This window comes from Oncorhynchus mykiss, chromosome 17 (genome assembly GCF_057628025.1).
Source record: "Oncorhynchus mykiss isolate SJ-2025 chromosome 17, ASM5762802v1, whole genome shotgun sequence".
NCBI lineage: Eukaryota > Metazoa > Chordata > Actinopteri > Salmoniformes > Salmonidae > Oncorhynchus > Oncorhynchus mykiss.
The window spans coordinates 46,145,722-46,173,703 of record NC_143038.1 but is presented as its reverse complement, the minus strand read 5'-3'; the positions used below and the strand labels follow the sequence as shown (position 1 = coordinate 46,173,703).

The 27,982-nt window shown below is 41.5% G+C and overlaps 1 protein-coding gene across 2 annotated transcripts in view; it reads right to left on the bottom strand.

Annotated features, from left to right (window-relative positions):
• Positions 1-27,982, bottom strand: part of LOC110494319 (rho guanine nucleotide exchange factor 25) — an 82,259-nt gene that overhangs the window by 29,945 nt on the left and 24,332 nt on the right. For both annotated transcript variants that reach the window (XM_036950397.2, XM_036950399.2), the window contains exons 2-6: positions 22,304-22,623; positions 21,923-22,027; positions 846-973; positions 387-453; positions 22-125 (exon numbers count right to left, since the gene is read on the bottom strand). In XM_036950397.2, coding sequence (XP_036806292.1) covers positions 22-125; positions 387-453; positions 846-973; positions 21,923-22,027; positions 22,304-22,623 — 724 coding nt within the window. The remainder of the gene's footprint in view (positions 1-21; positions 126-386; positions 454-845; positions 974-21,922; positions 22,028-22,303; positions 22,624-27,982) is intronic.

Below are 27,982 nucleotides of genomic sequence, written 5' to 3'. Positions count from 1 at the left end.
ACACACACACACGAGACCTACTCTTTATGCCAGTCATAGATCTGGTGAATGTTCCCGAACACTATCTTGTCTTTGCCCTTCATGTCTTCTGGGATCCCCTGACTGGCCATGCTGGCCATGTAGCCCTGGGCAGAGCAGAGGACACACATACACACATACATGCATAGATCAGTGCTGAGGGGTCACACACACCACCGCAGGAAGGAAAATACGGCTACTTCACAGAAGAGCATCTGGCTATAGTCATCTTTGTGTATATGGTAGAGAAAATAGGGCAACTGCTATGAAATAACAAAAAATTGAGACTTGAAGTGTACTTTAGATCATACAAATAACTAAGAAAGGTGTCTGCATCAAACTTGGTAGATGATAGATTTGTCACACACCTCCACTATGAATCCCAGGTCGTCAACATACATCTTCTCTGTCTCTATCAGCTCTGTCAGCACATATCTGGGGGAAAGGGGGGAGATAGACAGAGAGAGTTGGCTGCAGTAATAGAGGGCAGCCATTAAACAGTGTGACTTCTCTCATAACAGTGAGGGATGGAGTTCTCCCAGAGTGGAACCTGCACTTCCATCACACCGTTAGCTCTCATCATCATAGGAATTGCGCCCCAAATTACGCCCTATTCCCTATAGTGTGCTACTTTTAACAAGGAGTGCACTGTGTAGGGAATAGAGTTCCAGTTGGGGAGCAACCAGAGACTTAATGGCTGAAGCACCAGGAGCACTCAGATGCTGAATTATACTGTGGTGTAAAACTGACAGTCCAGTCCATTAATGAGATAGGGGCTATGAAGACTGGACACAGTGTTGGTTGACGTGGAGGTCACCACCACCTACATGCTCTTCTCTAAGGCACTCCTCCTGTCCTCTTCACTGTCCATTGTGGCTGACCATTGGCTGGTTGAGTCATCAATCAGGGAGGAGCCATCTTCTTCTTCCGAGAGAATGGTGGAAGATTGATGGTTCTGAAAGCAGAGGGCGGAGAGGTGAGCTCATGTATTCACTCCAGGTCCATTGACTATATGCATATGTCTGCTGTACAAAGAGAGCATAGAGTCCAGGCCAGACAGACCAACCGACCGACCGACAGACAGACAGACCAACAGACCGACCGAAAAATAGACCCTTCATTAACTGGACCTCATCTGCGGCTGGCGGCTGGTTCCTAATCTAGGAAGCAGACGTCCATGGGAATGTGAGCGAGGAAATAAGGAGAACAAGGCCAGCACCCTGTGGGTTGTTCCAGGAGGGAGACTCCTCAGGACAAGGCCAGCACCCTGTGGGTTGTTCCAGGAGGGAGACTCCTCAGGACAAGGCCAGCACCCTGTGGGTTGTTCCAGGAGGGAGACTCCTCAGGACAAGGCCAGCACCCTGTGGGTTGTTCCAGGAGGGAGACTCCTCAGGAAAAGGACAGCATTCTGTTGGCTGTTCCAGGAGGGAGACTCCTCAGGAAAAGGACAGCATTCTGTTGGCTGTTCCAGGAGGGAGACTCCTCACTACTTATCCTCTCGGAAAAATACTGCCTGCTCTGCCACTCCAAACCCACAGTAATCCGATAGCAACAAGCATTTTTCCTTCTCTCTCCCTCTATTAATTTTTCTCTCTCCCTCTCTCCTTTTTATTGAAACTGCTGAGGTTATTTTAGAGTTTTACATGTACTGGAGAGAGTGAGGGAGGTGTTGAAAGCGAAATGATAAATAGAGTCAAATAGTCATATACACAGAGGGAGAACGAGGGGTACATTTTGTGTGCCAGAAAGGGGTTCCCTAGGTCATTGTTTCCAAACTCCAGTCCTCGAGTACACCCAACAGCATACAGTGCATTTGGAAATTATTCAGACACCTTGACTTTTTCCAAATTTACTTGCATTACATTGATCAAATAAAATGTAATCCTTCATCAATCTAAACACAATACCCCATAATGAAAAAGCAAAAACAGGTTTTTAGAATGTTTTGCAAATGTATTAAACATTTTAAGCTGAAAGAGTTCCATCTTGGTTTCAGCAGACAAGATAATTTTGTTTCTCATGGTCTGAGAGTCCTTTAGGGGCCTTTTGGCAAATTCCAAGCAGACTACCATGTGCCTTTTACTGAGGAGTGGCTTTCGTCTGGCCACTGGAAGGAGCTCTGTCAGAGTGTCACTCTACATCTGGCGATGACAGAGATGGTCGCCTCGCTTTGCGTTTTTAGGAAACTATGCAGTATTTCGTTTTTTAATGTATTTGTTACACTGTTACCCCAGGAAATCTTAAGTCATAATATTGGAAATATTGGATATAAGAGCAACGTCGGATACGTTGGATCGGATACCAGCAGGCGACCCAAAACAACAGCGCCGCAGAAGGGGCAAACAGAGCGGTCTTCTGGTCAGGCTCCGTAGACGGGCACACCGCCCACCACTCCCGAGCATACTACTGGCCAATGTCCAGTCTCTTGACAACAAGGTTGATGAAATCCGAGCAAGGGTTGCCTTCCAGAGAGACATCAGAGACTGTAACGTTCTTTGTTTCACAGAAACATGGCTCACTCAGGATACGTTATCAGAGTCGGTACAGCCACCTGATTTCTTCACACATCGCGCCGACAAAAACAAACATCTCTCTGGTAAGAAGAAGGGAGGGGGTGTATGCCTTATGATTAATGAGTCGTGATGTGATCATAACAACATACACGAACTCAAGTCCTTTTGTTCACCTGACCTAGAACTCCTTACAATTAAATGCCGACCGTATTATCTACCAAGAGAATTCTCTTAGATTATAATCACAGTCGTGTACATCACACCCCAAGCAGACACCTCGATGGCCCTGAAAGAATTTCATTGCACTCTATGTAAACTGGAAACCACATATCCTGAGGCTGCATTTATTGTAGCTGGGCATTTTAACAAGGCTAATCTGAAAACAAGGCTCCCTAGATTTTATCAGCATATCAAATGCACGACCCGGGCTGGAAAAATTCTGGATCATTGTTACTCTAACTTCCGCGACGCATACAAAGCCCTCCCTCCCCCTCCTTTCGGCAAATATGACCACGACTCCATTTCGTTGCTCCCAGCATATAGACAGAAACTAAAACAGGAAACGCTCATGCTCAGGTCTGTTCAACACTGGTCCAACCAATCTGATTCCACGCTTCAAGATTGCATCGATCACGTGGACTGGGATATGTTCCGGATAACGTCGAACAACAACATTGATGTATACGCTGATTCGGTGAGCGAGTTTATTAGCAAGTGCATCGGTGATGTTGTGCACACGGTGACAATTAAAACCTTCCCCAACCAGAAACCCTGGATTGATGGCAGTATTCGCGCAAAACTGAAAGTGCAAACCACTGCTTTTAATCGGGGCAAGGTGACCGGAAACATGACCGAATACAAACAGTGTACCTATTCCCTCTGCAAGGCAATCAAACAAGCTAAGCGTCAGTATAGAGTCACAATTCAATGGCTCAGACACAAGAGGTATGTGGCAGGGTCTACAGTCAATCACGGACTATAAAAAGAAAACCAGCACCGTCGCGGACCCTGATGTCTTGCTCCCACACAAACTAAACAACTTCTGTGCTCGCTTTGAGGACAATACAGTGCCACCGACACGACACACTACCGAAACCTGCGGTCTCTCATTCACCACAGCCAATGTGAGTAAAACATTTAAACGTGTTAACCCTCGCAAGGCTGCGTCCTCAGAGCATGTCAGACCAGCTGGCTGGTGTGTTTACGGGCATATTCAATCAATCCCTATCCCAGTCTGCTTTTCCCACATGCTTTGAGGGCCACCATTGTTCCTGTCCCCAAGTAAGCTAAGGTAACTGAGCTGAACGACAATCGCCCCGTAACACTCACTTACGTCATCATGAAGTGCTTTGAGAGACTAGTCAAGGATCATATCACCTCCACCCTACCTGATACCCTAGACCCACTCCAATTTGCTTACCGCCCCAATAGGTCCACAGACGACGCAATCGCAATCACACTGCACACTGCCCAAACCCATCTGGACAAGAGGAATACCTATGTAAGAATGCTGTTCATCGACTACAGCTCAGCATTTAACACCATAGTACCCTCCAAACTCGTCATTAAGCTCGAGACCCTGGGTCTCGACCCCGCCCTGTGCAACTGGGTTCTGGACTTTCAAACGGGCCGCCCCCAGTTGGTGAGGGTGGGAAACAACATCTTCACCCCGCTGATCCTCAACACTGGGGCCCCACAAGGATGTGTTCTCAGCCCTCTCCTGTACTCCCTGCTCACCCATGACTGCATGGCCATGCACGCCTCCAACTCAATCAACAAGTTTGCAGACGACACTACAGTGGTAGGCTTGATTATCAATAATGACGAGACGGCCTACAGGGAGGTGAGGGCCCTCGGATTGTGGTGTCAGGAAAATAACCTCACACTCAACATCAACAAAACAAAGGAGATGAACCTCAGGAGGCTGAAGAAATTTGGCTTATCACCAAAAACACTCACAAACTTTTACAGATGCACAATCGAGAGCATCCTGTTGGGCTGTATCACCGCCTGGTACGGCAACAGCTCCGCCCATAACCGTAAGGCTCTCCAGAGAGTAGTGAGGTCTGCACAACGCATCACCGGGGGCAAACTACCTGCCTTCCAGGACACCTACACCACCCGATGTCACAGGAAGTCCAAAAAGATCATCAAGGACAACAACCACCCAAGCCACTGCCTGTTCACCCTGCTATCATCCAGAAGGCGAGGTCAGTACAGGTGCATCAAAGCTGGTACCGAGAGACTGAAAAACAGCTTCTATCTCAAGACCATCACACTGTTAAACAGCCATCACTAACATTGAGTGGCTGCTGCGAACATACTGACTCAAATCTCTAGACACTTAATAATTAAAAATTGGATGTAATAAATGTATCACCAGCCACTTTAAACAATGCCACTTAATATAATGTTTACATACCCTGCATTACTCATCTCATATGTATATGTATATACTATACTCTATATCATCTACTGCATCTTGCCATCTTTATGTAATACATGTATCACTAGCCACTTTAAACTATTTCACTTTTATGTTTACATACCCAACATTACTCATCTCATATGTATATACTGTACTCGATACCATCTACTGAATCTTGCCTATGCCGTTCTGTACCATCACTCATTCATATATCTTCATGTACATATTCTTTATCCCTTTACACTTGTGTGTATAAGGTAGTAGTTGTGGAATTGTTAGGGTAGATTACTCGTTGGTTATTACTGCATTGTCGGAACTAGAAGCACAAGCATTTCGCTACACTCGCATTAACATCTGCTAACCATGTGTATATGACCAATAAAATTGTATATTTTTGATTTAAAAAAATATATTATAATTGTTATTTGTTTTGATTTGAGTGACCATCGGGTTCCTGGTCACCTCCCTGACCAATGCCCTTCTCCCCCGATTGCTCAGTTTGGCCGGGCGGTCAGGTCCAGGAAGAGTCTTGGTGGTTCCAAACTTCTTCCATTTAAGAATGGCCACTGTGGCCCCTGTGTTCTTGGGGACCTTCAATGTTGCAGAAATGTTTTGGTGCCCTTCCCAAGATCTGTGCCGCGACACAATCCTGTCTCGGAGTTCTACGGACAATTCCTTCGACCTCATGGCTTGGTTTTTGCTCTGACATGCACTGTCAACTGTGGGACCTTATATCGTAGGGTGTGTGCCTTTCCAAATCATGTCCACTCAATTGAATTTACTACAGGTTGACTCCAATCATGTTGTAGAAACATCTCAAGGATGATCAATGGAAACATGATGTACCTGAGCTCAATTTCGAGTCTCATAGCAAAGGATCTGAATACTTATGTAAATAAGGTATTTCTGTTTTGTTTTGTAATTCAAAATTCAAAAGGCACTTGCACATCTGAGTTATCTTTTTGCAGGTGCATGTTAGCAGATGTATAAGATGAGAAAAAAGAAGAAACATGCACACTGCTCTTGATAGTATCACTGCTCTTGATAGTATCACTGCTCTTGATAGTATCACTGCTCTTGATAGTATCACTGCTTGTTAATAAGCGTTACGTATCGGCCTAAAGGCCTTCGTCAGAGCTTTTGTGAGTTTTTATTAGCACCCTTATGTAGCCATAGCTCCACCCACATCTGTTTAATGCATCGAATGGTGTTGGAGTCGAGGGAAAATAAGGAAGGGTTACCAAATATAACAATGCGCATTACATAAATATTCTAACGTGTGTACATAAAATGTATTAAATACGCCTGTAAATCCACAATGAGGACATCGACCCATCAAGCAAGTTTTCATAAATCACTGGGTACAACATCTGTACCGATACGTAAAGCTCATTAAAGAACAGTAATACTATCAAGAGCAGTGATACTATCAAGAGCAGTGATACTATCAAGAGAAGTGATACTATCAAGAGCAGTGATACTATCAAGAGCAGTGATACTATCAAGAACAGTGATACTATCAAGAGCAGTGATACTATCAAGAGCAGTGATACTATCAAGAGCAGTGATACTATCAAGAGCAGTGATACTATCAAGAGCAGTGATACTATCAAGAACAGTGATACTATCAAGAGCAGTGATACTATCAAGAGCAGTGATACTATCAAGAGCAGTGATACTATCAAGAACAGTGATACTATCAAGAGCAGTGATACTATCAAGAACAGTGATACTATCAAGAGCAGTGATACTATCAAGAGCAGTGATACTATCAAGAGCAGTGATACTATCAAGAGCAGTGATACTATCAAGAGCAGTGATACTATCAAGAACAGTGATACTATCAAGAACAGTGATACTATCAAGAGCAGTGATACTATCAAGAACAGTGATACTATCAAGAACAGTGATACTATCAAGAACAGTGATACTATCAAGAGCAGTGATACTATCAAGAGCAGTGATACTATCAAGAGCAGTGATACTATCAAGAGCAGTGATACTATCAAGAGCAGTGATACTATCAAGAGCAGTGATACTATCAAGAACAGTGCGCATGTTTCTTTTTTTAATCTTTTTTTTTTTATTGTTCCTAAAACCTGTTTTCACTTTGTCATGATGGGGTATTGTGTGTAGATTGCTAAGATGTTTTATTAATTTAATCCATTTTAGAATAAGGCTGTAACGTAACAAAGTGTGGGAAAGGGGAGGGGGTCTGAATACACTCCGAATGCACTGTACATTTTTGTTGTAGACCCAGACAAAGTCACATGATTCTACTCATTGAGAACTTGATGATTAGTTGACAAGTGTACTTGTCCAGGGCTACAAGTTAGGGAACACTGGCCTAGGTGATATCAGGCTGAAATAGTGAGAGTCTTCACCTCATACACAGGGTCATCTCAGAATAGGAATAAGAATATAATCTTATGTTTCTAAGCCGCCTCTGTATTTATTTGCACCACCACTCAATCCCTCTCTCTACCTTACTACACTAATCCTCCCATTCAGTCAGCTTATGGACAATCCCTCTCTCTACCTTACTAAACTAATCCTCCCATTCAGTCAGTTTATGGACAATCCCTCTCTCTACCTTACTACACTAATCCTCCCATTCAGTCAGTTTATGGACAATCCCTCTCTCTACCTTACTACACTAATCCTCCCATTCAGTCAGTTTATGGACAATCCCTCTCTCTACCTTACTACACTAATCCTCCCATTCAGTCAGTTTATGGACAATCCCTCTCTCTACCTTACTACACTAATCCTCCCATTCAGTCAGTTTATGGACAATCCCTCTCTCTACCTTACTACACTAATCCTCCCATTCAGTCAGTTTATGGACAATCCCTCTCTCTACCTTACTACACTAATCCTCCCATTCAGTCAGTTTATGGACAATCCCTCTCTCTACCTTACTACACTAATCCTCCCATTCAGTCAGTTTATGGACAATCCCTCTCTCTACCTTACTACACTAATCCTCCCATTCAGTCAGTTTATGGACAATCCCTCTCTCTACCTTACTACACTTATCCTCCCATTCAGTCAGTTTATGGACAAGCACTCTCTCTCTCCTGGCCTTGTGCTGTCCCCCTTCATCCTCCCTTATGCCCCTGTACGTTAGCTCACATGCCCTCTCACTCTATCTCAATGAACTGGCATCTCCACGTTCTCCTTTTCTTTCTCTCCTTTAATCAGTTTTTCAATGCTGGGTAAAGTCCTCCTTCCATCACTTCCACCTTCTCAGTGACCAGTCATGATAAACATCCCAAACTGACACACACACACACACACACACACACACACACACACACACACACACACACACACACACACACACACACACACACACACACACACACACACACACACACACACACACACACACACACACACACACACACACACACACACAAATGAGCGCTGATGTCCATAATGTCCGTAGTGCATTTGGCTCATGCTTCCTCATATCCTAATGTTACCACTGACAGGCAGCTCACAGACAGTAGGTATATTCACCAGTACCTAATCTGTGTAAGGGAATACCCCCCTGATTTGGACAAAAACAAATGGCGGTATATTGGCATTGGACAAACCATGTACACGATGGTCAATACCACCCAATTTGGCGTTGATTCATGCAAAGTATATTGCAAATGCCATATGGCAATTGCCAATTGTAACACTTCAAAATTCCAATAGGGGGCGTGTGCGTTCCACCGGGGCATTTCATATTGCAAATGGCACCCAAGTCAACATCCAAAAGCCAAATTTTGAAAAATGAAATAAAAAAAAAAAAACTTAAAACCCCTTAAAAAAGTGCTTTCTGGACCTTTTTTCGAAATTCTTTCGAGTTTTTTGTCAATTACACATGTGTAAGAACTGTATGAGTATACTTTTGTCATCATATATATATATTTTTTAAGTACATGCGCATAAGGCATATGTTTTGTCCATTTGCAATATGATTTCATAGGAAGTCAAAAGTCAAAAGTCAAAAATGTCAAAATTTGGTAAAAAACTTCACACATCCTTAAAAAAGTGCTTTCTGGACCTTTTTTCAAAATTCTTTCGATTTTTGTGTCAATTACACATGTATAAGAACTTTATCAACATACTTTAGTCATACTTTATTATCATATATATATATTTTTTTTTACTTGTGCATAAGGCATATGTTTTCTCCATTGGCAATATGATGTCATAGGAAGTCAAAAGTCAAAGTCAAAAGTAACGATTTTCCTCCGTGCAACTGATGATCTAAAATGTGCAAAAAAATGTTTTTGATTTTTTTTGTTTATGTTTCCTTACTTTTTGAAAGTCACTGTGCATTTGCAATATGTTTTAATGGGCAGATACCATCACGAATTTGTCATGCTCAAAATTCAAACTTTACTTTGCTCAAACTATACCTTGGTCAACTTGTATTACATATTTCTTTTTGTTTTACTTGTGCATAAGGCATATGTTTTCTCCATTTGCAATATGATGTCATAGGAAGTCAAAAGTCAAAGTCAAAAGTAAATATTTTCCTCCGTGCACCTGGTGATCTGAAATGTGCACCTGGTGACCTGAAATGTGCACCTGGTGATCTAAAATATGCAACTGGTAACCCCAAAAAAAAAATTTGGGATGTTTTTTTGTTTATGTTTCCTTACTTTTTCAAAGTCACTGTCCATTTGCAATATGTTTTAATGGGCAGGGACCATCACGAATTTGTCATGCTCAAAATTCAAACTTTACTTTGCTCAAACTATACCTTGGTCAACTTGTATTACATATTTCTTTTTGTTTTACTTGTGCATAAGGCATATGTTTTCTCCATTTGCAATATGATGTCATAGGAAGTCAAAAGTCAAAGTCAAAAGTAAATATTTTCCTCCGTGCACCTGGTGATCTGAAATGTGCACCTGGTGACCTGAAATGTGCACCTGGTGATCTAAAATATGCAACTGGTAACCCAAAAAAATAATTTTTGGGATGTTTTTTTGTTTATGTTTCCTTACTTTTTCAAAGTCACTGTCCATTTGCAATATGTTTTAATGGGCAGGTACCATCACGAATTTGTCATGCTCAAAATTCAAACTTTACTTTGCTCAAACTATACCTTGGTCAACTTGTATTACATATTTCTTTTTGTTTTACTTGTGCATAAGGCATATGTTTTCTCCATTTGCAATATGATGTCATAGGAAGTCAAAAGTCAAAGTCAAAAGTAAATATTTTCCTCCGTGCACCTGGTGATCTGAAATGTGCACCTGGTGACCTGAAATGTGCACCTGGTGATCTAAAATATGCAACTGGTAACCCAAAAAAAAAATTTTGGGATGTTTTTTTGTTTATGTTTCCTTACTTTTTCAAAGTCACTGTGCATTTGCAATATGTTTTAATGGGCAGGTACCATCACGAATGTGTCATGCTCAAAATTCAAACTTTACTTTGCTCAAACTATACCTTGATCAACTTGTATTACATATTTCTTTTTGTTTTACTTGTGCATAAGGCATATGTTTTCTCCATTTGCAATATGATGTCATAGGAAGTCAAAAGTCAAAGTCAAAAGTAAATATTTTCCTCCGTGCACCTGGTGATCTGAAATGTGCACCTGGTGACCTGAAATGTGCACCTGGTGATCTAAAATATGCAACTGGTAACCCCCAAAAAAAATTTTGGGATGTTTTTTTGTTTATGTTTCCTTACTTTTTCAAAGTCACTGTCCATTTGCAATATGTTTTAATGGGCAGGTACCATCACGAATTTGTCATGCTCAAAATTCAAGCTTGTGATCTAAAATATGCAGCTGGTTACCCAACATTTTTTGGGATGTTTTTTTGTTTATGTTTCCTTACTTTTTCAAAGTCACTGTGCATTTGCAATATGTTTTAATGGGCAGGTACCATCACGAATTTGTTTATCGAATTTGTTTATGTTTCCTTACTTTTTCAAAGTCACTGTGCATTTGCAATATGTTTCAATGGGCAGGTACCATCACGAATTTGTTTATCGAATTTGTTTATGTTTCCTTACTTTTTCAAAGTCACTGTGCATTTGCAATATGTTTCAATGGGCAGGTACCATCACGAATTTGTCATGCTCAAAATTTTTTAGATTTATTTTTTTTTGTTTCTTACTTTTTCAAAGTCACTGTGCATTTGGAATATGTTTTAATGGGCAGGTACCATCACGAATTTGTTTATCGAATTTGTTTATGTTTCCTTACTTTTTCAAAGTCACTGTGCATTTGCAATATGTTTCAATGGGCAGGTACCATCACGAATTTGTCATGCTCAAAATTTTTTAGATGTATTTTTTTTTGTTTCTTACTTTTTCAAAGTCACTGTGCATTTGGAATATGTTTTAATGGGCAGGTACCATCACGAATTTGTTTATCGAATTTGTTTATGTTTCCTTACTTTTTCAAAGTCACTGTGCATTTGCAATATGTTTCAATGGGCAGGTACCATCACGAATTTGTCATGCTCAAAATTTTTTAGATGTATTTTTTTTTGTTTCTTACTTTTTCAAAGTCACTGTGCATTTGGAATATGTTTTAATGGGCAGGTACCATCACGAATTTGTTTATCGAATTTGTTTATGTTTCCTTACTTTTTCAAAGTCACTGTGCATTTGCAATATGTTTCAATGGGCAGGTACCATCACGAATTTGTCATGCTCAAAATTTTTTAGATGTATTTTTTTTTGTTTCTTACTTTTTCAAAGTCACTGTGCATTTGGAATATGTTTTAATGGGCAGGTACCATCACGAATTTGTTTATCGAATTTGTTTATGTTTCCTTACTTTTTCAAAGTCACTGTGCATTTGCAATATGTTTCAATGGGCAGGTACCATCACGAATTTGTCATGCTCAAAATTTTTTAGATGTATTTTTTTTTGTTTCTTACTTTTTCAAAGTCACTGTGCATTTGGAATATGTTTTAATGGGCAGGTACCATCACGAATTTGTTTATCGAATTTGTTTATGTTTCCTTACTTTTTCAAAGTCACTGTGCATTTGCAATATGTTTCAATGGGCAGGTACCATCACGAATTTGTCATGCTCAAAAAATTTTAGATGTATTTTTTTTTGTTTCTTACTTTTTCAAAGTCACTGTGCATTTGGAATATGTTTTAATGGGCAGGTACCATCACGAATTTGTTTATCGAATTTGTTTATGTTTCCTTACTTTTTCAAAGTCACTGTGCATTTGCAATATGTTTCAATGGGCAGGTACCATCACGAATTTGTCTTGCTCAAAAAATTTTAGATGTATTTTTTTTTGTTTCTTACTTTTTCAAAGTCACTGTGCATTTGGAATATGTTTTAATGGGCAGGTACCATCACGAATTTGTTTATCGAATTTGTTTATGTTTCCTTACTTTTTCAAAGTCACTGTGCATTTGCAATATGTTTCAATGGGCAGGTACCATCACGAATTTGTCTTGCTCAAAAAATTTTAGATGTATTTTTTTTGGTTTCTTACTTTTTCAAAGTCACTGTGCATTTGGAATATGTTTTAATGGGCAGGTACCATCACGAATTTGTTTATCGAATTTGTTTATGTTTCCTTACTTTTTCAAAGTCACTGTGCATTTGCAATATGTTTCAATGGGCAGGTACCATCACGAATTTGTCTTGCTCAAAAAATTTTAGATGTATTTTTTTTGGTTTCTTACTTTTTCAAAGTCACTGTGCATTTGGAATATGTTTTAATGGGCAGGTACCATCACGAATTTGTTTATCGAATTTGTTTATGTTTCCTTACTTTTTCAAAGTCACTGTGCATTTGCAATATGTTTCAATGGGCAGGTACCATCACGAATTTGTCATGCTCAAAATTTTTTAGATGTATTTTTTTTTGTTTCTTACTTTTTCAAAGTCACTGTGCATTTGGAATATGTTTTAATGGGCAGGTACCATCACAAATTTGTTTATCGAATTTGTTTATGTTTCCTTACTTTTTCAAAGTCACTGTGCATTTGGAATATGTTTTAATGGGCAGGTACCATCACGAATTTGTTTATCGAATTTGTTTATGTTTCCTTACTTTTTCAAAGTCACTGTGCATTTGCAATATGTTTCAATGGGCAGGTACCATCACGAATTTGTCATGCTCAAAATTTTTTAGATGTATTTTTTTTGTTTCCTTACTTTTTCAAAGTCACTGTGCATTTGGAATATGTTTCAATGGGCAGGTACCATCACGAATTTGTCATGCTCAAAAAATTTTAGATGTATTTTTTTTTGTTTCTTACTTTTTCAAAGTCACTGTGCATTTGCAATATGTTTTAATGGGCAGGTACCATCACGAATTTGTCATGCTATAAAAATCCTGCAGGAATGTGAAATTGACTGGCCCGATGAACTCGGGATGGCTTTGCAGTGATTCTGGGTCATCTCAATCGCTCGTTTGGGTTGATTTCAGAATGTCGCTTTTGGTGATGTTTTTTCACTATAGAATCATTTTGCAAATGTACAAGAGTCAAGTGGACAAGAGTCCATCAGTCAATTAGATATCATTCTGACCACCAAACTGATACAAACTGACACCAAACCCACTTTTTCCAACTCGTTTAGTAGCCAACTATTACATACTTCAGAGCTGGCCCAAAATTCACAACGCCTTCGGTACAAACCATAAAAAAACCATAAAACACGTAGTTACGTTCTAGCTGCGGGTCCATTTCTTATGTTATGTGTTGGCCTAGCTGAGGCGACCCCGAATCCCAAGTTTCGGCTCGATAGGTCATTTGGTGTCCGAGAAAAACCCTAATTGGTGCTGAAAATCCACTATTTTCCATGACTTGCTACGGGGTCCTTGAATGAGATATCGGACAGAAACGTTGGGGTCTGTCTATATGGGCCGAGACGTTCGCAATGCACCTAGTCTTGCGACTCTGGGACATTTCTAAATGTCGTCATTTTCGTGATGCAAAAATGAATTGAAGTTATTTCAAATGTACGAGGCTGTTTCTCGGTCCGAGAACCTTCTAGAGCCACGTAACTCACCACGCACCATCTACGGGAGGTCTAGAACAGGTTTCTAAAGTTTCGGAACTCTAGGTCCGACGGTTCTTTTTTAGCTCCAACAAAGCTAACTATTGGAGCCACTGTCTGTCTCTACGCACCCCAATACGTCCCTCCATCCAAGTTGTGTTTTAGTGCAATTTTTTTTCCTTTGATTTTTTTGGGGAAAAATGACTGATTTACAGTTCATGGGGGTTGCCTAATCACACATATGAAGTTTTGGACAGATCAGACTTTTTTAACCCTTCGAAACAGCCCCTGAGACACCAATTATGGCACTTCCGGTTGGCACAGGAAGTTATAAATCAACACATATCCTCATTGGGGTATGCTGTTACAGAATCCTGAGTTTTAAGTCCTTACGTTAAGAATTGACTGATCTACACAGGGTTGAATGCACTATGTCTATCAAACTGCATGCATTGTATGGGTAAACACTTTTAGGGGCATTTTAACCACTTCCGGTTGGTCCAGGAAGCTTAGAATCAACACAGGTAGACCTCATAGTGGCCTGATGGACTGGTACCGAAGACAGGTTCATACGGCATTCATAACCCACATAGGCCTCAGGTTGAAATTAGGGGTGCAGGCAATGTATTCCTATGGGGAGAGATGACACTGTAATCTGTGAGATCAAAAAACACTGTTTTACTGTGAAGGGTTAATGCCACACGGTCAAGGTTAGGCTTGTTGAGATCGGGAGGACCTTAGGAACATTCAAGTGGTGGAATTTTTCTTCTCACCCTAACGGTTCTCTCACTGTCACTCAAAAGCAAATGACATTGTGGTGCAGGCTTCATTTTGGGCCTTCTATTCTAATGGTTGCTGCGCCTAGACCGAGCGAGCTACGGTCAAGCGGGATAGCTCGTTGAACTCAGAACAGTCTGGAGACTATGGTGATGCCATTTTTTGTGTTGATTTCAGAATGCCATTTTGGTGATGGTCCCTCTCCGTTTAAACATATTGCAAATGTACAAAAGTCAACTAGCAAGTCAGTGTCCATCAGTCAATTAGATGTCATTATGACACCAAATGGATATCAATTGACACCAAACCCACTTTTTCCTACTCATTTAGTAGCCAACTATCACATATGTCAGAGCAGGCCCATAATTCACAGCGCCTCTAGTTGAAAACATAATAAAAAGGTAAAACACATAGTTACGTTCTAGCTGCGGGTCCAGTTCGGACATTATGTGAAGTCCTATGTGAGGCGACCCCGAATCCCGAGTTTCGGCTCGATAGGTCATTTGGTGTCCGAGAAAAACCCTAATTGGTGCTGAAAATCCACTTATTTCCATGCCTTGCTACGGGGTCCTTGAACGAGCTATCGGACAGAAACTTTGGGGTCCGTCTCTATGGGCCGAGCCGGTTTCAACGCACCTAGCCTTGCGTCTCTGAGACTTTTCTAAACGTCGTCATTTTCGTGATGCAAAAATGAATTGAAGTTATTGCGAATGTACGAGGCTGTTTCTCGGTCCGAGAACCATCTAGAGCCACGTAACTCGCCACGCACCATGGCCCGGAGGTCTAGAACAGGTTTCTAAAGTTTCGGAACTCTAGGTCCGACCGTTCTTTTTTAGCTCCAACAAAGCTAACTATTGCGGCCACTGTCTGTCTCTACGCACCCCAATACGTCCCTCCATCCAAGTTGTGTTTTAGTGCAATTTTTTTTTCCTTTGATTTTTTTGGGGAAAAATGACTGATTTACAGTTCATGGGGGTTGCCTAATCACATATATGAAGTTTTGGACAGATCTGACTTTTTTAACCCTTCGAAACAGCCCCTGAGACACCAATTATGGCACTTCCGGTTGGCACAGGAAGCTATAAATCACCACATGTCTTGATTGACATGGCCACTTACAGAATCCAGAGTTTTAAGTCTTTACGTTAAGAATTGACTGATCTACACAGGGTTGAATGCACTATGTCTATCAAACTGCATGCAATGTATGGGTAAACACTTTTAGGGTGATTTGAACCACTTCCGGTTGGTCCAGGAAGCTTAGAATCAACACAGGTAGACCTCATAGTGGCCTGATGGACTGGTACCGAAGACAGGTTCATACGGCATTCATAACCCACATAGGCCTCAGGTTGAATTTTGTGGTGCAGGCTATGTATTCCTATGGGGAGAGATGACACTGTAATCTGTGAGATCAAAAAACACTGTTTTACTGTTAAGGGTTAATGCCACACGGTCAAGGTTAGGCTTGTTCAGATCGGGAGGACCTTAGGAACATTCCTATGGTGGAATTTTTCTTCTCACCCTAACGGTTCTCTCACTGTCACTCAAAAGCAAATGACATTGTGGGGCAGGCTTCATTTTGGGCCTAATATTCTAATGGTTGCTGCGCCTAGACCGAGCGAGCTACGGTCAAGCGGGATAGCTCGTTGAACTCAGCACAGTCTGGAGACTATGGTGATGCCATTTTTTGTGTTGATTTCAGAATGCCATTTTGGTGATGGTCCCTCTCTGTTTAAACATATTGCAAATGTACAAAAGTCAACTAGCAAGTCAGTGTCCATCAGTCAATTAGATGTCATTATGACACCAAACCCACTGTTTCCTACTCATTTAGATGCCAACTATCATATATGTCAGAGCAGTCCCATAATTCACAGCGCCTCTAGTTTAAAACATAATAAAAAGGTAAAACACATAGTTACGTTCTAGCTGCGGGTCCAGTTCGGACATTATGCGAAGTCCTATGTGAGGCGACCCCGAATCCCGAGTTTCGGCTCGATAGGTCATTTGGTGTCCGAGAAAAACCCTAATTGGTGCTGAAAATCCACTTATTTCCATGCCTTGCTACGGGGTCCTTGAACGAGCTATCGGACAGAAACTTTGGGGTCCGTCTCTATGGGCCGAGCCGGTTTCAACGCACCTAGCCTTGCGTCTCTGAGACTTTTCTAAACGTCGTCATTTTCGTGATGCAAAAATGAATTGAAGTTATTGCGAATGTACGAGGCTGTTTCTCGGTCCGAGAACCGTCTAGAGCCACGTAACTCGCCACGCACCATGGCCCGGAGGTCTAGAACAGGTTTCTAAAGTTTCGGAACTCTAGGTCCGACCGTTCTTTTTTAGCTAGAACAAAGCTAACTATTGCGGCCACTGTCTGTCTCTACGCACCCCAATACGTCCCTCCATCCAAGTTGTGTTTTAGTGCGATTTTTTTTTCCTTTGATTTTTTTTGGGAAAAATGACTGATTTACAGTTCATGGGGGTTGCCTAATCACATATATGAAGTTTTGGACAGATCTGAATTTTTTAACCCTTCGAAACAGCCCCTGAGACACCAATTATGGCACTTCCGGTTGGCACAGGAAGCTATAAGTCACCACATATCCTCATTGGGGTATGCTGTTACAGAATCCTGAGTTTTAAGTCCTTACGTTAAGAATTGACTGATCTACACAGGGTTGAATGCACTATGTCTATCAAACTGCATGCAGTGTATGGGTAAACACTTTTAGGGGCATTTTAACCACTTCCGGTTGGTCCAGGAAGCTTAGAATCGACACAGGTAGACCTCATAGTGGCCTGATGGACTGGTACCGAAGACAGGTTCATACGGCATTCATAACCCACATAGGCCTCAGGTTGAAATTAGGGGTGCAGGCAATGTATTCCTATGGGGAGAGATGACACTGTAATCTGTGAGATCAAAAAACCCTGTTTTACTGTGAAGGGTTAATGCCACACGGTCAAGGTTAGGCTTGTTGAGATCGGGAGGACCTTAGGAACATTCATGTGGTGGAATTTTTCTTCTCACCCTAACGGTTCTCTCACTGTCACTCAAAAGCAAATGACATTGTGGGGCAGGCTTCATTTTGGGCCTACTATTCTAATGGTCGGTTATTGTGTTATTTCAGAAAATCATAGAAAATCACAGAAATGTCGCAGAGCTCCGCAGCACACTTTAAAAAGATTCGTATGAACACCCTGCAACTGGATCTGTAACCGTTGAAAAAAAAAACGCCTATTTGTGACCATCACCAATTTGCCATTGTTCCGTTTCTCTTAAATGACGATAGATAAATGGCTGGTTCTTTTTTTATTGACACCGGAGGCTCCTTGGCTTTGACCCGAAGTGGAAAAATAATTTCTCTACTTCCATTTTAAGCCTTTAATCCCAGAAAAATGGCCGTAGCTCAAAAACCGTCGAGGCCTAGACGCCATCCCGTTCGGGGCCAACTGCCCGTTACGCCAACCCTACGCTCGCCAAGTTTCGGCTTCGAAATATTTTCAGTTTTTGAGATAAGGCCCCGTCGCGATTCGTGATGTTTTGCCAAATTGCCATATGATTCCGTATGCCATCTGGTGGGAGTGTCCGGGACGGCGGAAAAACGGTCCGAAACTTGTTTTTTTTTTTAAACGGGAACCGAAAGTCCGACAAAGTTCATTCGACGACTTCCCGGTAGGTCCGGCCCTACCGCACGTCCCGACGCCGACCGCGAATTTTACAAACGATTTCGGACGTCGGGTAAGGGACCGTACATTTGCAATATGGACTTTCTCACTGATCATACACGAAATGCCGAAATGTTCCCTTAAGGTATGTTAAAGGGATGGCAGAGCTCCTGATGGACCTAGTGAAGCAGCCTATTCATGGCACGTCAGCCCGGTGACGTCTCTGCTGACCGTGGAGGGGAGGTAAAGGTAGGGCAGTGATGAGAGCCCTAAACATTTACATATTTATTGACCCTCCTGAGTCATGGAGAGTTTCAGTGGTCAGAATGTGCCATTGTGTAAACTGTGGAGTTCTGGTAAAAGTTAAGAGGAAGGAGTGAATGAGTAGACATTTCTAGCCCTGGCCTAGTCCCCCTATCACTTCCTAAAGCCTTCCTCTATTTCCTCTAATTCCTTCCTCTGAATTCTCCAGTTTCTCCAAGCCTGATCTAGACTAATCCAAAATACCCTATTCTGAGCTCCAGTCCTCCTTTACCTCCCTCTTCCCTTCCCTTGACAGCCTCCCAGCCTTCCCTGGTTTCTGTTCTATCCACAATTACCCACTTCTCCTCCCTCCACCTCTCTCTGCCCCTAGGTCTGCTTCCTATCCCTGTTCTATCCAGCATCCCTGTAGGCCCTTACTCTAACCCCCACACCATAGTCTACCACGGACCTCTACTCTACTAACCCCACTCTACCCACTCCACCCACCCCTCCAGTCCTTCACCCCCAGCCCTGACCCTGTTTTCAGCTCTCCAGTGAATCTGTGGAGGCAACAGGCTGTCCGGGGCTGACTGCTGCTTTGCTACTTGATCACTTCCAAATGCGGCCTGGAATAACCGACACTATTGATCCCACTGGGCAATGGCTTTCAAAAGGTTGTTTCCCAGCTATCACATGTACGTTTTTGGGTTCCCATTGGTTGTGGAGACGAAGATATACGTTTCCTGCCCGGAAAAATATTTATTTTAAATGTGAACGTTCTTAGAACCGAAGTGAACATTTTGCCTGTTCTGGGATGGTACATTTTTAGTTATATGGTGGTTCAGAGAATTGTATACTATGGTTCCCTGAAAGTTTTCCTGGATGGTTTTATTAACGTTCTGAGAATGGTTGAGAATGTTCCAAAGCCAAGCAACTATCATGCACCCCTTACAGAATGTTGTGGGAAGGTTGTATACAAAATAACCATTGGACAACCACTCTCTCACCAAGCTCTAAGAAACATATGGTTCTCAGAACATTACGTGCTAGCTGGGTTAGTTTTAACCCACCAAGCTGTAAGAAACATATGGTTCTTAGAACATTATGTGATAGCTGGTTAGTTTTAACAGATGGCAACGTTTTTTTTTGGTGCAGTCTGGACCAGGCTTGATTTCAACGTCAACAAACGTCCAGTCCGACTTGCCCAAACATAGACATATATAATTGGTTCAGGTTTGGTCCGGGCTGGACCGGCATTGCTTTCAATGTCCACAGACGTCCGGTCCGGACCGGCCTATATTCGGTCCAAACATACAGAATACAGTACATTACAGTACAGTACAGTACACAGTACGGTAAAGAAAAGTTGAATATAGTACAGTACAGTACAGTAAAGAAAAATAAAGTATGGTGTGCTGTATTGTACCCTACTTTACTTTAATGTACTCTACTGAACTAAACTCTACTGTACTGTACTCTACTGAATTAAACAATACTGCACTGTACTCTACTGTACTGAATTAAATTACTGTCCTGTACCGTACCATACAGTACTGTACTGTTCTCCACTGTACTAAACAGTGCAGTACAGTACTGTAATGTTCAAACTTGGGAAACATAGCCTAGAAGTCTATGATTTGTTCAGACTTGGACACCAACCAAAATGTGTACTTGTTTGGTGGCGGGGCTCATTACAATAATACACAGCATACTTTGTAATGGTTTGTTTTTACAATTACATTTTGGTCATTCAGTAGACGCTCTTATCCTGAGCAACTTACAGTACAGTCAGTGCATTCAACCAATGTATCACAGTCATAGCATGAAAATAAATCTGTAACAGTTACAGAGTATGTCATTGTAGTTGAAGTGGTCTGTTGATTTAGTCTGTGGACTTGACTACTTCGCACATCATCGCTGTCAGTTTTAAAGCTTTTTAAAAAAAACGAACTTAAGTACATGGGACAAATGGGAGCAATAATAAATATTCTGTTGCAATCTTTAGTTGGCTCCTTTACCTGTATTAAGAGGCTTGAAAAATGATTCTGATATCATTTTTACTTAATTGAGAATGTATTTGCAATTTGGACATAAAATAAATGACTGAAAAATAAGTATTTTCAACTTTCATCCAACACCTAAAATTCACCTGAGTTCAACATCCGTAAAAATACATACAGTACCAGTCAAAAGTTTGGACACACCTACTCATTCAAGGGTTTTTCTTTATTTTTACTATTTTCTACATTGTAGAATAATAGTGAAGACACCAAAATCATGAAATAACACATGGAATCATGTAGTAACCAAAAAAGTGTTAAACAAATCTAAATATATTTTATATTTGAGCTTTTTCAAAGTAGCCACCCTTTGCCTTGATGACAGCTTTGCACACTCCTACTGATTCCATATGTGTTATTTTATAGTTTGGATGTCTTCACTATTATTCTACAATGTAGAAAATAGTAAAAAATAAAGAAAAACCCTTGAATGAGTAGGTATGTCTGGTACTGTATTTTCGACATCTGGAGAATACACATTTTCGACGTCTGGAAAGGATGTCTTTTCACCTTTCATTCAGCACCTAAAATGTCATTTTGCTTACTGGGAAGGTGGTCGACAGGTTTCTCCTGTTTAGAGATAGAGGGAGAGAGTGTGTATTTGTGTGTGTTTATGTGTACAATGATTGACAAGGCAAATTTGTTCTTGGAAGTTAAGGTTTGGGTGAAGTTGAGCCAAATATACTGAATATGCTGTACAGCATTCCCAGATTGTATTTGTGGGAGAAATTGTTTTGTTTGATAAACATTAGAATTCTCCTCTGGTTTGGTTGATGACTCTAGCATTGCTTATGTGATCTGTTTCTATGTTCATGCTCTAATTTCCTATTTTTTTGTTGCGATAATCAATAAGCTGTTGCCCAGGTTACATGAGGAGAGACTTGTTGTTTCTGACTTTACATCTACTTATGGTCCATTCTCCTTCACTTCCTCTGTGGGTCAGGATTCTCTCGTTCTCTTTCTCTCTCTCCCTCCCTCTTTGTCTCTCTCTCTCCCCCCTCTCTCCCTCCCTCCTTATTAAATATTAATGGGGGTTTCAAAGGGAGTTCTTTCAGCTTCAGTGCCAGTGCTTGACTAACAGGGACATGAGTGATCTGACAGCTGTAGTCTCTCTCTCTGTTCTCTCAACCAACACAGAATCAGTCTTTGAGTTCAGAGCTCTAACAAAGGACTGCAGTGTCCACTGTCTGTGTACTCCTGTGTACTCCTTACCAGAATATGTGTGTCCCTGTTCTGCAGCAGGTCAGATAGGTAGCTATGGCAGAGGGTGTGTGCTGGGGAGTATGCTGCTGGACTCACCAGACCATCGTTCCACCCCTGCACAACATACACAACATAACACACACAAACACACTTAATATATTCTGGTTACTTCGTAATGCATATTGTCGTTGGTAGAGCCAGGAGTTTGTCCTGAACAGGTGATGTAACTAAAACCATAAACTGCAGTTTTATAAAAACCCTTGTGTGGATTCCCAGGCTATATTTTGTATTTGTATTTATTATGGATCCCCATTAGCTGCTGCCAAGGCAGAAGCTACTCTTCCTGGGGTCCAGCAATATTAGGGCAATTATACTATAGTGAAGCCTCACCAGGTCTCCATCAGTGCAGGGGAGGATGGTGTAGTTCTCCCCCTGCTCCAGAGGCCTTCCTAGGGCCTGGCCGAGAGGTAGATGGGTAGAGGGTTGCTTCCCATCCAGCCTGTGGACCTGATTGACCCCCTTCCCATCCCCTCCTCCCACACTCAGCTTGCAGACGGGCATGGTGAGCCATTTCTTCAGGGCACTGACAGAGTGCCGCGATCCCCCTGGGGAGGAGGGAGAGCAGGGTCTGGAGCTGCCCGAGGCCTGGGGGGCTATGGAGCCTACGGATAGGGTAATGCTGCCCTCACTGCCCGCCGCCGAGTATGACTCTACAGAGGAGAAAGAGAGAGAGATACATGTTTTGGTTATTCAGATATTGAGGTTATTGAGTCCGACAAAATTGATGGACGGCTCCCACAGGTTTTCCTGTTGGTTATTTCCTTTGAATACCTTGGAATTATAGACTAATGTAATAACATGACTCTACTAACTTCAGCAACCAGGCCCTTTTTCTAACCCACACAGAGCTCTCAGGTAGATATTGCCTTTCCACCTCACAAAAATGTGCTTCAATTTCCTGTTTTAAGCCAATAAAGTATTTCTACCAATGCAGCACAGGGAGTCACATGCTGGGACGAAATAAACCACATTCTCTGACTGTGTGGAAGTGACAGGTGGAAACTCACTCCACAGAGTAAGGAAACAAACTAAAAGAACTAGATACTTCAGACATGTATTTGGACAGTGTTTATCTACAGCAGCGCTATCTGTGTGTTTGCTGTGTACTTACTACAGCACAATGGAAGGCAGTAGATGAAGAGAAGGGTACTGCTTTGAGGCAGGCTTAGATAATAGTCAGCGAGAGGTGGGCCGTGGGGAGTAGGAGGCGTTCTAAATTAAGCTTTGGCGAGAACTGTTGATTAGACATCCAAAATGAGTTCATACACGACAGCCATCGAGTCAGCCTGCCGATGTGATGTCATCACTTAGAGTGAAAAGGAATGTCTGCAACTCTAGTAAGCTCCGTTGGTGATGTAATCAGACACAGAAAAAAGACAATGTTTCGATCCGAGTTGGATCTTCATTAGGTTATCATGATCCAACTCAGATGGAAACGTTGTCTTTTTTCTGTGTCTGATTACATCACCTTGGGAGCTTACTAGAGTTGTGGATTTTTATTTTATTTTTATTTTATTTAACCAGGCAAGTCAGTTAAGAACAAATTTTCAATGACGGCCTGGAAACAGTGGGTTAACTGCCTGTTCAGGGGCAGAACGATGGGGGTTTGAACTCGCAACCTTCCGGTTACTAGTCCAACGCTCTAACCACTAGGCTACCCTGCCGCCCCGGATACATTTGATACTTTCTTCTTCTGCACCCGATAAGTTGGATGTACATATTTATTATTATTTATTTATTTTATCACTGAGAGAGAGACAGGAAGAGGAGGAACAGGAGATTTACCAGGATTTATTGCCACAAAATAAAATAAATAACTGCGAGAAACCGTAAATTATAATACATTATTTATGTGAACAGCATGGCTTGGAATGTAACTGTTAAATGATATGCAATCTAAATCTGTCTTTTCTACGGCCTCTGCATGATGAATCATCAACGCTCGGGGTGGGGACAGACAGCGCATCTCACTATAGAGCGCAGTTCACAACACATGTAGACCTATCATCTCATCATGGTAACTTTTTTTCTTGTGACAGGTAGGCCTGCATTTTCTGCAGCATAGTCTATGCTAATGTCTAATTTCCCCGGCTCCATCTGGCTTTAGGGGGTCACCTTATTTTTGAATTGTAAAGATTTTAATCTTTTTTTGCAGCTGCAGAGTTTTAAAACAACCTATCACTCAAATATCATTGCTTTAATTCCAGTCCATATAATGCAGTATAATACAATACAGTACAGTAATACAGTTCACACTCAAAAATCTTAGCCTTCTTGTCACGCCCTGACCATAGAGGGCTGTTTATTCTCTATGTTGGTTAGGTCGGGGTGTGATTAAGGGTGGGTTCTCTAGGGGAATTATATGTCTATTTTGGCCTGGTATGATTCCCAATCAGAGGCAGCTATTTATCGTTGTCTCTGATTGGGGATCATATTTAGGCAGCCATTTCCCCGTTGTGCTTTGTGGGATCTTGTCTAGGTATAGTTGCCTGCGATCACTACTCTGAGCGTCACGTTTCGTTTGTTCACTATATTGTTTTTGTTCTTTAAGTCCCTCTAAAAGGGATGGAAACATACCACTCTGCATCTTGGTCCAATCATTATGACGAGCGTGACACTTCTGCAGCTAGTTTCATGTATTTCCCCAAGAGAGCATATAGCTAGCTACATCTTTTATGCTTTTATGTTGTGCTTAATGTGCAGTAGCCTATATCATACAGTATATGTATTGGATAACGGCACAGTCATTTGAGCTTTTTTGGGCTTGGGATCATTCAATGTCTAATGTAGAGTTCATAAAATGTATTTTATGTATTGATCATTGAATGTCTTTAATTTAAGGCTCATAAAATGTATTTCATGTATGGATCATTAAATGTCTTTAATGTAGGGCTCATAAAATGTATTTTATGTATGGCTCCTCAGGCTCAGGTAGCATTTGGTTAGAATTTTCGACCAAATCTCAAATTAAATCCAGACAGGCCTATTTCTATGCTTTATAATGCTTTTGAATGACACTTCTGGTTTTGGCGGGAAATACTGGGTTACCCGGGAGAAAAGGGATTATTCTCAGGATGGAACATTTGCAAAATACTGGGAAAATATTCAACCCTAGTGTGGAATGAGTCCACATGGAGAAAGGGGTAAACATACTGGAGTTGGTTTATGTTAAGACATACTGTATATGTCCTCAAAGAGAGTATGGTTACCATGTTGCAATGAGCCCAGCCCACCTCGTCCTCTCTCTCAGTGGGGTAAGGAGTTGATGTTTACTGAATGGTGTATACTGGCTGACCCCAATGTATATTTGGATTCCAGTGAGACATTGCAATGACAGTGAAAATTAGGAAAGGAAGGGGTATGAAGGGGGGGGAGAAAGAGTGAGAGGAATTCAGAGGCAGGAGATGGAGCGATGAGCACACAGTAAAATAGTTTGAGAGGACAGAAGAAGACAAGATGGAAGAGTCTGGTTCTCTTGGAAGACGAAAGAGGCCTTGAGAAAACACACAGTCAGCAAGAGCAGGCTGACCGAGACACTGTCTGTCTGTTCTGTAGTGATGAAAAAGAAGCTGATGTACTGTAAATCACGACAGCCAAAGTAGCCATAATCACACACTCGGTCCTACCAATAATATCCTGTCCTCCTAGCATAGCATTAGTGGGCTAATAGAAGTGTTGTCACACACTCACACCACAAAATGAATTCAGCTCACTAAGCCTCTAGTCTAGGGAAAACAGCATGATCTCCCACACACTGCCCCAACAATAACGTGTGATTCTGTTCTGCTGATCTTAGTGAAGGCTTAAGCTCTTTGTGGCTCTTTTCTGTCACCTTGGCTACCTCCCAGAATCTAACTATGTCCTGTCAGCATATTGATGTAAGCTGTAATCATAATAACAGGGCCTCAGGGGCCCAGAGAAAAGCGGAGACTCAGAGCTCTACACTAAATGTCTGACGCAGCCCTTTTTTAGGAGACCATGCTGCCGGTAACACCATTAATAACGTGGCAATATTTTTGGCCCTGTTCTCTTTGGTGGAAAATGGCCGAACTGTTCTGCTAAATTTGGGTTTTGAGTTTATTTATCTACAAACATTTATGTCTGTTAAAATTGGTTGCACCTACGTCAACTTTCCCCCTCTTTATATGAAACAGTTGCTGCAATACACGTCATACTTTTACAGGTCAAGTAAGATGGACTGAAGATGAATCTGTTAAATAACGACACATTTCCCAGGAAAGTGCAGCCATTCATTTTAAACCCAGAACTCAGATGGGCCATTGTAATTATAGTAATGTATCATCTAGCACTTGCTGCCGTGCTGCTGTGAACAACACAAACTAATTTCTATAATGGGCTGATGGATGGCGGGGAGGATTAAAGAGGGGAGGAGTGAGAAATTATATTACAGTTTTTCTCAAATGCTAAAACACAATTTCTGAAACGTTTCTCCATTTCCTGAAAACATTCAACACAAAACCTCATCTTCGAGCACTATTTACATAACCTCTGACTCCTCTTGCAAAATGAAACATTCACCTCAAAACAGTTTTACCTGTGTTCAAAATCAAACACTGCTCTCAAATCATAAACAAAGTGATCAAAATTATATAACACTCTCAAGCAGTCAGTAAACAATACACCGGAAATAGAAAACACATTGTTCAAAACATACAATTCTCAGGGAGAAGTACATTTTTAATAAAAATAAAAAATCATATTTTTCTGTCGTTGTCCTTTGATGAAATAAAACATGTTCTATCATAGTAGCTCAAAATTGATCAGAAATTACTACTCTGCTTTGCTCTTTGCAATTTTGTTTTATGTTCTTCCTCCTCCTTGTACCCCTATTTTTACAGTACTGTACCCTGCATCTCACAAACTTGTCCTTTGTCTCTGTGATACTGTAATTCTATGAACCTGCAACCAGTCAAAATCTATTGAGCAGTTAGTACTGTTAATAAATGGAAAGCACAATGTTCAGGGCCATACAATTTGTCCATTGTACAGTATACAGCCTACAATGCACTGTACTACAGTATCCATTCTCAGACTTTCTCCTTCCCACCTTCAACAACCTGTTTGCTCTCTGAACTGGCTTATATTAGTTGTGTCGCATCATTTGAAACAGGTTAAATCAATTGAGTGGTTGTGTTCAATCAGTGACATATGTTCTCTACCACTCGCCACTTGTGTTTACCGGTATGGATGACATGTGCATTAGAGTGCAGAATGTGTTTTGAGAATGAGAATGTGTTTAGAGTTTTGCAGAAAAGTCTAAGTGAGATCTGCAAATTGTGTTTTATCATGTGAAATGGTTTAAGGTATTGACAACAGACTGCATAATTAGCTAAATGAGTCCAGGCAACTGAGAACTTTGTTCAGCCAATGGGTTTTAGTGTTTTAGCAATTGAGAAAAACTGTAATTCAGTTTGATCTGTCCTAGCCCCACACTGAACCTTTGAGTCGCCAAATAGTATGCGAGACCAGTGATGACAGAGTGTCAGTGAATAGGAAAATTGGTGGTAAATGCAAGAATGTTGCCCATATGTCATATCCACATGGGAGGCTCAGTGGAGAGAGGCGAGTGAGAGGGAACGCTGTGACAGGAGCAGAGAAGTGCCAGTGGATGGAACACTCTGAACCACTGAGAGAGAGAGAGAGAGAGAGAGAGAGAGAGAGAGAGAGAGAGAGAGAGAGAGAGAGAGAGAGAGAGAGAGAGATTGGGTTGGGGCAGAAGAGGGGCAGTCCAGTCCCATCACACACACCACAGACAGTCAGGCTGTGTGTGTGTTCACCACATACCCTACCCTATCGTACAGTTCCAGGAGACCAGCAGTAGGCTAGCCTAGTGGGAAATCAGACCTACTGGTTAAAACAACACACACACCCCAGCTGCCAGAGAGCTAAGCAAACTGGAAATCATCCTCCCTCCCCTCCCTTCCACTCCCCACCTCACCTCAGGTGACTCCATGAAACACTGTACGTTGAGCGCATGAACACACACAC